The sequence below is a fragment of the Chiloscyllium plagiosum genome, chromosome 6 (genome assembly GCF_004010195.1).
Source record: "Chiloscyllium plagiosum isolate BGI_BamShark_2017 chromosome 6, ASM401019v2, whole genome shotgun sequence".
Taxonomy (NCBI): Eukaryota; Metazoa; Chordata; class Chondrichthyes; order Orectolobiformes; family Hemiscylliidae; genus Chiloscyllium; species Chiloscyllium plagiosum.
Genome location: NC_057715.1, coordinates 113,079,959 through 113,093,929, shown reverse-complemented (window position 1 = coordinate 113,093,929; position 13,971 = coordinate 113,079,959). Strand labels below are relative to the sequence as shown.

Here is a 13,971-nt window from a genome sequence, read left to right as displayed (position 1 = left end):
TTTAGGGAACATCTCCGATACACCCGCACCAATCAACCAAATCGCCCCGTGGCTCAACATTTCAACTCCCCCTCCCACTCTGCCGAGGATATGGAGGTGCTGGGCCTCCTCCACCGCTGCTCCCTCACCACCAGATGCCTGGAGGAAGAACGCCTCATCTTCTGCCTCGGAACACTTCAACCCCAGGGCATCAATGTGGATTTTAACAGTTTCCTCATTTCCCCTTCCCCCACCTCATCCTAGTTTCTAACCTCCAGAAACTCGATCCCCTGACCTGTCCGGACTTGTCCGACCTGCCCAGCTCGTTTTCCACCTATCCACTCCACCCTCTCCTCCCTGACCTATCACCTTCATCTCCTTCCCCCCTGACCTATTGTACTCTATGCCACTCTCTCCCCACCCCCACTCTCCTCTAGCTTATCTCTCCACGCTTCAGGCCCTCTGCCTTTATTCCTGATGAAGGGCTTTTGCCCGAAACGTCGATTTTGCCTGTCCTCGGATGCTGCCTGAATTGCTGTGCTCTTCCAGCACCACTGATCCAGAATCTGGTTTCCAGCATCTGCAGACATTGTTTTTACCTCGTTAAATTTCGAACAAACATCATCGATAAGTTCACTGATGACGCCACCATAGTAGGATGGATATCTAATAACAACGAGTCAAACTTCAGATGGGAGATAGAGGGTTTCGTGATATGGGTGCAATGAGAACAACTCTCCCTAAATGTCAGCAAAATTGAGGAATTGATCATTGATTTTAGTAAGAAAGGAGGAGAACACACTCCTATCTACGTCAACAGAACTGAGGTCGAGAGCGTCCCGTTCCTCGGAGTGATGGTGACTGACAATCTGTCCTGGTCTTATGTAGTTGCGACAGTCAAGAAGGCACAACATGCCTATTCTTCCTCAGGCAGCTCATGAAATTTGGCGTGTCCATAAGGATCCTCACCAACTTCTACAGATGCACAGTTGAAAGTATCCTGTCGAGGTATATAACCACCTGGTATGACACCTGCTCTGCCAAGATTGTAACCAGCTACAGAGGGTGGTATGCGCAGTCCAGGCCATCTCAGAAGTCAACCTTCCATCCATGGACTCCATTTACACTGCTGCTGCAGAAAGGCTGCCAACATCAAAGACCTTCGCACTCTGGTTATGATCTCTTACAACCTCTTTTGTCAGGCAGGAGATACAGAAACCTGAAAACATGCACCAGTCGGTTCAGGGACAGCTTCTTCCTGGTCATTATTAGACTATTAAATGGACACTCCAGCCTCAAATAATGCTGATCTTGCTAACATTGAACTCTCTTGTACGCCCTGTGCAATGTAACCTGAATGCCTTTGTCTAAACCTTTTGTTCTGTACATCATTACGAGCAGTACAGGCAGATCATAAAAGGCAGACAAAGATTTTCACTACTTTGGTACATGTGACAATAAATTAATAAATAATCAAATCAACAAAAGTTTGCATCTTTATGAGCAAACTTCAAATGAGAAGAATACCAGTCTTGCCAGAAATACCCATTCATTAATGGAAATAATAAAATAATGTCCACGTTGCTGAGAATGTTTTTTGTTGCTTGTAGTGCCATGTACAAATCTTACAAATTTGGACCAAACACTGTTTAAACAAGTTACTTGCTTGCTAAATGTTTGAGCTGGCATAAGGAAGATACTTCAAACTTTCCATCTTTGTAAGGAAAAAGATGATTTCTGTATCAATTGGAGCAAATCAGAAAGCAAATCAATCACAGAAAAATTCAGATTGATGACATTTAGAGCAATTATGCAGAGATTCAATAATCTCAAGTTTGATCTCTGTTTGAAATATTAAACATGTTGAGAGAATGGCTGAATAGCAGAAAAATAGCTGGAGTTTACTTGGGCAATGAAACCTTGTCTGAGGGGCAACGCAACACCATTCACAAGTTCTAGATAATGTGCAAGAGTTGGCAATCAAAAAACATTTGATCTGGTATTGGTGATTGCAGAGTCCCTCTTGCCTCAGGTTGGGGAACATTTGCATGATACCAAGAGCACAAAATGAGTCTGAACAGCCATTGCTTTCTCTCACTGAAGAATCTTATATAGGTAGGGCAGTGATTGGTGGTATTATATGGCAGTTTCTTGAAGCAGCTTGGTCTATCCATAAGACTATAAAATACAGGAGTTGAATTAAGCCATTTGGCCCATCGAGTCTGCTTTGCCATTCGATAATGGCTGTTTTGTTTGTTGGCCCCATTCTCCTGCCATTTTATCCATAATGCTTGATCCCCTGACCAATCAAGAACCTATCTACCTTTGTCTAAATACACTCAATGACTTGGCCTCATAGCCCTCTGCAGTAATGAGTTTCACAGATTAACCATTCTCTAGCTGAAGAAATTCCTCCTCGTCTCAGTTCTAAACAGTTGTCCCTTCACTCTGAAGCCACCTGGTCCTGGTCTCTCCTTCAGTCCACACGCCATCCTGACTTGGAATTACAACTCTGCTCTTTCATTGTTACTCGGTCAAAATTGTGGAACTCCCTCTTTAATAGCACTGTGGGTGTTCCTGCAACCCAAAGACCGCAGTGGTTCGAGATGACAGCCCATTGCCATCACCTTCGGGGCAATTAGGAATGGGCAACAAATGCATTGATACTCCTGTCTCATTAACAAATAAAAATAACATTAAGAAGAAAATAGAAATTTGGAGGCCTGTTCCAGTGTTCCACATTAAAGATGGTGTGACATTATTCTGAGTAGAAGAAAAGAAAGTGTATAAGTTATGTCTACTATCTTGACTAAAGTCATTTACCCGGTCATTTGTGTGGATGTTGCCTTCCTGGTTTGTGTGGCTCAACCACTTGGTTTGTTAAGGGTTTCATCAGAAGAGCTTTCTAAATTATTTGTAGAATTTGTTGACCAAGATATGCAGCTAAATCGCAATGTATTTGTACTCTGAATTCAGCTGTACTTTATGTGTAGACGAAACACTGCAGCAATTGTTAGTTCCTTGGCACAACTCTCACTCACTCACTCTCTCTCCTAATTCTGCAGGGAATACTGTAAGTAACCTGATTATGATTCTACCTCCTATCTATGGTGCGATTCAGACTGTAAGAGATGGCCTTGAAACTCGCTACCTAGCTGCATTTTTGGGTCTTGCAGGTATGTTCTTATTTTGAGTGTTGTTCCATTTCCAATTTGTGGTATTTGCTGCTAAAATGTCTCTTTTTTTTTTGTTCAGATTTTGTATTTTCATTTTATGCTGTGCACTGAGGAATATCAATGATGTGGAGTTGAACATGTTTTTCTACAACTTGCTCCTAATAGCAAAATTGAGTACCCTGCAAATTGCCAACTTTTTTTCTCTATGGTCTCTTGCCAACACTCGGCCAACTCTCCAAACAATGCACCGAAGATCCACAAATCCCCACCCTTCAGTGAAAGAATATTATTTTAATTCACTACACTGGACTGATATTGATGCCTTTGAACATCACAATATTACATTTAAAATCCATTTATCATAATCTTTTATCCCTTTACTTTTTAAACCTAGTAATATATTTGTATGACGGCACTGCAAGACCTGACTTTGAACAGGTTTGGTGCTCATGCTCTGTGATTTTTCTGTTCAAATCCTTGTCCTGACATTTCAAGAAAATCAGCCGAAAAATGGCAAAATATTGTTGCTATTGTGTGGCAAGCAACCAGCAGGTTGATAGTGGGACATGCCTGATCCCTGTAATTCATCTGATTTGCTGTTAGCCACAGCAAAGTGTAATTGGCCATTTGAGACAAAATCTTACAAATGAGAAATTTGCATGAGGGAAGAGGAATCTTGTTAAATCAGGGTTCCTGATCCCTTGCCAAGACTAACTAAGTATTCTGTGTGAGTTAAGTTAAAAATCATACAACACCAGGTTATAGTCCATCAGGTTTATTTGGAAACATTAGCTTTTGGAGTGCTGCTCCTTCAGATGGTTGTGGAGCATAAGATCATCCGACACAGAATTCATAGCAAAAGATTACAGTGTGATGCCACTGAAATGATATGTTGAAAAAACTGGATTGCTTGTTTAGTCTTTCATCTTTTAGAATGAAAGAAACAACTGTAAAGACTTTGTTTATGTTGTGCCTTTCAGGACCTTGGAGCTGCCAATGAGTTACTTTTGACATAAAGAAATGTGGCAACCAGTTTGAATAATAATGTCTCTCAAACTGCAGTGTAGTAATGACCAGGCAATTTGTTTTTTTGTGTCAGCTCAAAGATAAACAGTAGTCAGAATGCTGCCTTATATCAAGTGTTCATCAATTTCTCAGCTTTTTGAGACCATGATATCCAGGTCAGGCTCTGTATTGACTTGAGCTTATGGTTTTGACCTAAGCTGCATGCCCACGATTTTGTGCTTGCAGGAACCTCGACAATAGTCCGATGCAGAACTTCAGCGATTTCTGTGTGTTCCCACGCCTAGAATCTTCTAACTGGCATGGTTGAGGTTAACTAAAAACACATTAAAGATTTGGCTCTGAGAGCTTTATAGCCAGTATTTTCTGTGTTCTGGACCACAAGACATATTTAGAGTCATAGAAATGTACAGCACGGAAACACACCCTGCAGTCCAACTCGTCCATGCCGATCAGATATCCCAACCTAATCTAGTCCCACTTGCCGGCACCCGGCCCATATCCCTCCAAACCCTTCTGATATGTATACCCATGAAAAATGCCTTTTTAAGTGTGTAATTGTACCAGTCTCCACAACTTCCTCTGGCAGCTCATTCCATATACATACCACCCTCTGCAAGAAAACGTTGCCCCCTAGATCTCTTTCCCTAAACCTCTATGCTCTCTAGTTTTGGACTCCCCCACCCCAGGGAAAAGACTTTGCCTATTTATCCTATCCATGCCCCTCATGATTTTATTAACCTCTGTAAGATCACCCCTCAGCCTCCGACACTGCAGGGAAAACAGCCCCAGCCTATTCAGCTTCTCCCTATAGCTCAAATCCTCCAACCCTGGCAACATCCTTTGTTAATCATTTCTGAACCCTTTCAAGTTTCACAACATCTTTCCGATAGGAAGGAGACCAGAATTGCACGCAATATTCCAATAGTGGCCTAACCAAAGCCCTGTACAGCCGCAACCTGACCTCCCAACTCCTGTACTCAATACTCTGACCAATAAAGGAAAGCATACCAAACGCCGCCTTCACTATCCTATTCACTTGCGACTCCACTTTCAAGGAGCTATGAACCTGCACTCCAAGGTCTCTTTGTTCAGCAACACTCCCTAGGACCTTACCATTAAGTGTATAAGTCCTGCTAAGATTTGCTTTCCCAAAATGCAGCACCTCGCCTTTATCTAAATTAAACTCCATCTGCCACTTCTCAGCCCATTGGCCCATCTGATCAAGTTCCCATTGTATTCTGAGGTAACCACCTTCGCTATCCACTACACCTTCAATTTTGCTGTCATCTACAAATTTATTTATCCACTGATATATTAGCAGAGAAGTTGTTTTAAACAGTTTAGGCCTACTTTTGGATCTCTTTCTGTCTGTACTTTTGAAAAGTTCCCCTCATTCCCATTAATGTTTACAATTTTATGCAAAATATGCAAAAGATGAAAGGGATGATTGAATTATTACAGGACTGTCACTTCAGTAAATGAATTTGATTTTTTTAACATTGCGTAACAGGTATACATTTCATTTTAATTTGGATCAGTTTAGAAGAAGGCCATTTGACCTACCTCATTCCATCCATGAAGAATTCTGTTCCTCCAACTAACCAAATATAATTTTAACATCAGCTTGAACAGGTGCCAAGTCTGCAGTGTTATCTGAAAACTGTATCTTGGATAATATTTGGTACAGTATTGGCAAGGTGGCTTCGTATACTGAGAGGGCAGTATGCTGCCTGTTCGATTAAACTGATAAATCTTCAAGTGTGTTGTGTACCCTTTACCCTAGCTAAGTGGTAGCAAATTCATTTTCTACGTAAAAGTAAAATAACTAATGTTTAGCTCATGATATGCTTGGTTCCACATACGTTCTATGTAATAGTTCCTTCAATGCTTTTCAAGATGTTTTTAACTATGTAAATGTGCAGACATACAGTTATTCCTCATTCAATTGTGTTCTGAAATGTAAGCTGAGAACCAGTGACCACTTAGACCATGGTAAATGCTACCGAGCAACAACAAGGAGTCTTTGGATCTTTAACTTTAACTTGGTGCTGTGTAACTTACCACTGTGACTAATCATCAATTTGTTCAGAAAGGAAGCTTTTTAATGACTTTGCTTTTCTCTCAAATCCATTTGAGTGACCACCATTCTTCAAAACCAATATTTCCACCCAGGAAATGAACTCAAGCTATAAATTCTGAAAGGTTGACCTCCAGTCTTTCAGTTATGACAGGAAGTTTGCCTTAATCCCCCATTCCTAGAATTAAACTGTTGCATGGTATTTAGAAGAGAAAATATAGCATGAAACATTAAATCGTTTGGGATTTATGTGTGACTGCTGTGTTCTTGAAAAGCACCTCACCAACATTGTTCTGTGATCAATGATACCTTGTGCAGTCATGTAATAAAGTACTAAAAGGGACCACACCCTTAGTAAAATAGATCATACACAATGTCTAAAGTTTTAAAGGGAATATTGTCTGTCATGCTTTGAAGATTAGTATTGATGCTGAATTGCAAATGATGGTCTTGTGCTTGATGGTTACTGTGTCAAGATGAGAATGAAAAGAAATGTTAAAGTTTAAGCATATCAGTTATATAACCTAGGACATTGCTTTACATTCACAATTAGGTATATAACTTGGACTGCTTTGAAATTACTATTTGTTTGTGTCAATTAAACTAATGGAAATAGGTTGACTTTTGTCCGCCATACTGCTCAGTTAATGAATGATGTACAGCAAGCTTTGTTGTAAACGGTGCCTTATGAACTGGCACACTCAATAAACTGGCAACAGTTATAAACCTGAAATACCGGAAGTTTACAGTATCATTGTGATCTCTGCAATGGCCGAGTAGTCAATTAATGCAAGTGAGAAGGGATAAGTTCTATTTGTTATTATTTGTGTTGTAAATAAAGCATAACAGTGGCCTATTAGGAATGCTGCAGCAAATAACTCATCTCCTGACTGTCCAAAGCCTGTTACAAGGCCCATGTCAGGAGTGTGACTGAATACTCTCAGGCGAATGACTGTGTGGAGTTTGCACGTTCTCCCCATGTCTGTGTGGGTTTCCTCCGGGTGCTCCGGTCTCCTCCCACAGTCCAAAGATCCGAATTAAAGGAGAGTTTTCCCGATTCTCATTGTCTCTGGTTTTGCTGGGATTCCTTATTCAATGCTCGGTCAAATGCATCCTTGATGTCAAGGGCAAGAACACTTGCCTTACCTCTGGAATTCAGCTCATTTGTCCTTTTTGAACTATATGAAGTCGGGAGCTGAATGGCTCTGGCAGAACTCAATTTGAGTATCAGTGAGCACATCATTGCTGAGCAAGTTTTGCTCGATTACTCTGTTGATGATCCCCTCTATTGTTCTACTGATGAGCTGACTGGAGTGGTTATTAGTTGGGGTTTATCCTGTTTTTATGTAGACAAACAATACCTCAGCAATTTTCCACATTGTTGGGTAAATGCCAGCATTATTGTTGTACTGGAGCAGCTTGGTTAGGTGCAGTGCATGTTTTCAGAATATTGTTAGGGCTCATAGCTATTGCAGTATTTGGTATCTTTTGGTCATTTCTCAATATCATGGAGTGAATCAAATTGCCTGACATTTGTCATTTGAAATGCTGCAGATCTCCAGAGATAGCTGACATTGATCATCCACTTAGCACTTCTGACTGAAATTGTAGTAAATGCCTTTATCTTTTGCACTGGTGTTATGGGCACTCCCATCATTGAGGATGGGGATGTCTGTGGAGCCTCCTCTTCCAGTGAGTTATTTAATTGTCCACCATTAATGATTGGATATGTCTGAACTGCTGAATGTGGATCTAGTCTGCTGTTTGTTGAATTGTGTAGCGCTGTCTGTCACTTGCTGCTTATGCTTTTAGGCATGCAAATAGTCGTATTTGTAGGTTCACCTGGTCGATGCCTTAATTTTAGGCATGCCTAGTGCCACTCCTGGAATACCCTCCTGCATTCTCCATTGAACTAGGGTTGGTCCCCCTGGATTGATGGAATTAGCAAAGCGGGAGAATAAGTTTGACCTTGAGGTTGCAGATTGTGTTTGAATTCGTGCTACCTTCTCATAGCTCGTAGCTCCCTAGTATTTCAGAACTCTGCCTACCTCCTCTTTAAAAGCTTTCAGTGGTCTAACCTCTACAACATTCCGGATTAATTCAGGGAAAGTTGTGCTTCAATAGATTTCTGTAATTTTTGAAGCGGTGATGGTGAGTGTTTATGAGGGCAATCCTGATAATGTGCAGTATATAGCCTTCCACAAGGCATTCAATGTAGTGCCGCAGAGAAGACCTGTGAGGAACGTTCTTGGTGATGGAATAAAATGAACTGTAGGAATGTGACTGAGTTGACTGAGAGATAGCAAATAGTAAAAATTGAGTATTTTTCACAGTGAGGAAGGCAATGTAGAATTTCAAAAGGATAGTGGAGAGGTCATGCAAGAGACAGATAAAATTCGATGCAGACAACAGTGAGGTAATGCATTTTGGTAAAAATAAAATGGTTAGGTGCAGTGCATGTTTTCAGTATTGTTAACAGAATATTGTCAGGGCTCATAGCTATTGCTGTATTCAGTATCTGTAAAATAAAGGATACTATTTCAAAGGATTTGTAGAAGCAGAGAGATCTGGGTGTATATGTGGACAAGGTATTAAAATTGACAGGATAGGAGAGAGCTGTAATAAACTGTCTAGAAGTTAAGGCTTCATTTATAAGGATATGATTTGGAGATGACACAACCACCTGATGAAGGAGCGTCGCTCCGAAAGCTAGTGTGCTTCCAATTAAACCTCTTGGACTATAACCTGGTGTTGTGTGATTTTAAATTTAATAAGGATAAGCTTCATTATTAGAGGCAGAGTATATGTGACTAGTAAGGTTATGCAAATTTCCATTGCTAGTTAGACTTCAGCTGGCTTATTATGCAAAATTCTGGGTGCCATACTTTTTTTTCATTGGAGAAACTGCTGAAAATGCTTGGCTGGCTGCAGGGATGAGACACTTCAGTTTAAGGATAGATTAGAGATCAACAGATGTTACTACATAGAAAGAAGTAATTTATTGAATCTTCCATTAGTCGCCTTAAATCTTGGTTGAAAATGTGTTGCTGGAAAAGCGCAGCAGGTCAGGCAGCATCCAAGGAGCAGGAGAATCGACGTTTCGGGCATGAACCCTTCTTCAGGAAATCTTTATCCCTGGTAATTGATCTTTCTGTAGGGGAAAGCAAGTCTTCCCTGTTTACTCTATCCAAATCCTCATTGTTTTTTAGGAGCAAACTACTACAGATGCTGGAATCTGAAAACAATAGATGCTGGAGATCATAAGCAAGTCAGACAGCATCCATGGAGAGAGAACAAGCTAACATTTCAAGTCTAGATGGTTCTTCATCAGAGCTGAAGTGAAGTTGGAGGGGGTAGCATTCATGCTATTGTTGGGGAAGGGGGTGGTGGGTGTGGAGTGCTGGTGGAGTTTTTACACCCACCCCGTACCCCTCCCCCAACTGTAGCGTAAATGCTGCCCCCTGCACACTTCACTTCAGCTCTGAAGAACCATCTTGACTCGAAATGTAAGCTTGCTCTCCATGGATGCTGTCTGACTTGCTTATGATCTCCAGCATTTATTGTTGTGCTTGTTGTTTGTAAACCTCAATTAAGTCACCCAACAGCATCCTCCTTAAGGAAAGCAAACCTAGACTATCCAAACTTTCCTCATAGTTGCAATTTTCAAGCCCTGACAATATGCTTGTAAATATTCTCTGTATTCTGCCTTCAGCAATGATGTTCTTCCTGTAATATATTAACCAGAACTGTGTGCACAACTCCAGCTGTGTCCTAACCAGCAATTCCTGTAGTTGCAGCATTACATTTTTTCTGCTTTTTGTATTCAGTACTTCGTCTGGTGGAGTCGAGACTATTTCCTTTAGAGAGGAAAAGGCTGAAAGTGCATTTGATTGATGTTTTCCAAATTATGAGGAGCCTGGACAAATTAAATACAGAGGAAATGTTCCTGCTTTTAAGAATATTGAGAACCAGAGAGCACAGACTTAAAATTATTTGCAAAATGAACAAGTGCAAAGTGAGAAAAGTCTTTTCACACAGCAAGTATTTAAAATGCACTGCCTGATGGAAGCAGGTTCAGTTGAGGCATTCAGGAGGGTCTTGGATGATTATGGAAGCTGTAACAAAATCCAAGGTTATAGAGAAGAGGCAGGAAGTTAGCACAGTGTTAAAATGCTTAGTGATGGGCTGAATGGCCTCCTGCAACATAACAATCCTATGAAGACCTAGTCATCCTTGCTCTTCACTTCCTGTTATCTAATCAATCCTTTATCTATGTTAATATGTTACCCCTACACAACATATTCTTATCTTGTGCAGCCACTTTTGATGTGGCACTTATTAGATGTGTTTCTGTGTGGTGGTATTTAGGTTGGTTGTTGTCACTACAGGAGATGTGACAGGAGTATCGGTACAAGTCACTACCTGTTGATGATCAAACAGAAAAAGTGAAATAAGTCAGTGTCTCTGTGATAAAGCAGAAGAAACAGGATGATTATCTCCATAATGAGTGCTGACTGTTAGGTTTCAACATGAAATATCAGTGATTGTCGTTAAACACGCTGTTGACTTCCTTTTTTTTTAAACAAACTAATAATATGGCAAGCTGAACTCCTGATGACCATGATTATTGCACCCTGTCATTACGAAGGCATGGTGTGGAAATCTGATGCAATAGTTGTGGTTTCTGAAGGCACTATCCATTCCTTCCATCTGAGTCATTTTCGGTTTGTGTTGTGTCATGCCTGTCAAAAAACCTGAACTGGCCTTTTTCTACAAGTAGAGGTTGAGGGCTACAACTCCTGCGTGCTTTGGTTGTACTAGTGCATATGTAGAATGAGCTTAAAAATCACACAACATCAGGTAACAGTCCAACAGGTTTATTTGGAAGCACTAACTTTCGGACCGCTGCTCCTTTATCAGGTAGCTGTGGAGCAGCGTCATAAGAAACAGAATTAATTGCAAAAGAGTAATCTTTTGCTATAAATTCTGTCTATAGTCCTGCTCCACAGCTACCTGATAGAGCTGACATCTGACAACCATAACTGTCTTCCTGTGTGCCAGGTGTGTCTCTAAACAACAGAGATTTCCCCTGATTTCCATTGAGTCCAATTTTTCTAGACTCCATGTTGTCATGTTTGCTTAAATGTGACCTTCCTGTCAAAGGCAGTCAATCCCACCTCACTCTGGAATTCAGCTTTGTTGTCCATGTTTTGACAAAGGCTGTAATGTGATCAGGAAGTAAATGGTCTTGGTGGAACCCAAACTGGGAGTCAATGCACAGGTTATTGATGTACAAGTGCAGGTTTGAAAGCTCTGTTGGTGTCCAGTGTTCCTCTTAGCTGTACACATGTCACTCCAATGTTTCTATGCTGCAGTTGTATCAGCGTGCCCATTGCAGCATTGGCTTTCTGGTTCCAGAAATTTCTCCCAAACACAGGCCTCGCAGGCCCATGTGGCCATTAAGAAAAGGAGAGGGAATGCTGTTCTATCATTTTACTGGTGATCAGGACCAGACTGATGGGGTGTTAATTGAATAAATTGGGTTTATCCTGCTTTGTGTATAGAGGGCATACCTGGGCAATTTTCCATATTTTGGGGTTGATGTCAGTGTTCTAGATGTACTGAAACATCTTAGCTAGGGGCACAGCAAATTCTGGAGTGCATATCTACAGTACTATTACCGGTATGTTGACAGGGTCTTTGCAGTACCCAGTGCTTCCAGCCATTCTTGATATAGAGTGGCTGAAACTGTGCATCTGTGAAGTTGGCGATCTCCAGGGGATGCCCAGTCTTGGGTTGGTTGTTTGTTTTGGATCTATCCCATTTACCATGATGATAATGCTGCACAGTGTGATGGAGGCTAGCCCAAAGTGAAGATGGAACTTGCTCTGCACAAAGACTGTGTGCAGTGGTCATTCTTATAGATACTGTCATTGGGTAAGGGTGATGATGGAAATTTGTTTTCCTCCTCAATGGTTCCCTTAGCACCTGTCAGCTCAGACATTGATGCCTCTTATCCAAAGTACATTCTGCACCCTTGCTACGTCATGTTTCCCCCAAGTGATCAACATCTGGGAGTACTGATTCATCAGGCTGCAATATGTTGTAAACAGGAGTTTTCTCATTTCATATTTGAAATTATGCCATCATCATTATTGAGGGGAACTGGTCCCAACTATGTACCATTGTTCTGCCTGCTATGCTGCTGGATCTGACATGCCAATGGGAGAGGGCATACCCAGGGATAGTGATGATGGAGTCTGGGAGCTTTTGTATAAGGTATGGTTTCATGAGATTGATTATCTCAGGCTGTGTTTGACTAGTAAGGTTGTTCTCCCAATTTTGGCACTCGTCCCCAGATGTTGGTTAAGACAGTCTTTGCAGAGTCAATAAGATCAAGAGAGTTGTTGTCTTTTCTGGTGCCTAGGTCTGGTTTAGCTGTTTTCAGAGAGTAATTAAGAGTCCATCACATTGCTATGGGCCTGCAGCCATATCCTGTTAAGAACATTAGTTTTATAATTATTATTATTGTGCTCATTCCACCATCTGCTGTGGTGGGATTTGAACCTGGGTTCCAGGACATTATCTAGGTCCTGGATTACTAGTCAATTGATAACAGCATTTTACCATCACCGTCCCACAGAAGACCAGGAAATCAAAAATAAACAGAATTGGATGTGATCTCACCAACAATGCTGAAGCATAAGCTTTCTCCACTTATGTTCAATTTCTCTCGCTGTAACATTTTAGCTTTCCTCATGGTTCAAAATTAGGGGTATATTTTTAAATGAGAGAAGAGAAGGGACCTGAGGGGCAACTCTTTCACACACACGGTGTTTTGTATGTAGAATGAACTACCAGCGGAAGTGGTAGATGCAGTGCCAACATGTAAAATAATTTGGATAAATTCATTAATAGGAAAGGTTTAGAGGGAAATGGGTCGAATGCATGCAATTTGGACTAGTTTAGTTTGGGAAACTTGATTGGCATGGATAAATTGCACCGAACGGTCTGTTTCCGTGCTGTATGACTAATTACTTGCTGTATCTAGTTCAGAGGAGATTTACAAGAATGTTCAATGATTGTCTCGCGTTCCTCTCTCCCATTTCCTGATTTAAGGAAGCTTTTGGGATGTGATGTGTTATAGTAAAGATCAATGCAAGGTATCTGTTCAGTTTAATCTTGGACATTGTGATTTCTCGAGTTGCACCACAGTTTAATATACACTGCAATTCCAACAGCCTTAAGTTTGAACCAGTCATTGTACCTGCAATGCTCCCTTATTAGATGCTGGGATTGACAGGAATGCAGCGTAGAACAATGAACTGATAAATTAAACTAGATTTATTTCAATGCAAGAGGGAAGGCAGATGAACTCAGGACAAGATTGGAACGTGTGACTGGGATATCATAGCAATTACAGAAACATGGCTCAGGGATGGGCAGGACTGGCAGCTTAATGTTCCAGGATACAAATACTACAGGAAGGACAGAAAGGGAGGCAAGAGAGGAGGGGGAGTGGCGTTTTTGATAAGGGATAGCATTACAGCTGTACTGAGGGAGGATATTTCCGGAAATACATCCAGGGAAGTTATTTGTGTGGAACTGAGAAATAAGAAAGGGATGATCACCTTATTGGGATTGTATTATAGACCCCCTAATAGTCAAAGGGAAATTGAGAAACAAATTTGTAAGGAGATCTCAGTTATCTGT

At 41.0% G+C, this 13,971-nt stretch overlaps 1 protein-coding gene across 1 annotated transcript in view; it reads left to right on the top strand.

The window, feature by feature from the left end:
- Positions 1-13,971, top strand: part of acer3 (alkaline ceramidase 3) — a 204,402-nt gene that overhangs the window by 45,640 nt on the left and 144,791 nt on the right. The window contains exon 2 of the mRNA XM_043692440.1: positions 3,045-3,155. Coding sequence (XP_043548375.1) covers positions 3,045-3,155 — 111 coding nt within the window. The remainder of the gene's footprint in view (positions 1-3,044; positions 3,156-13,971) is intronic.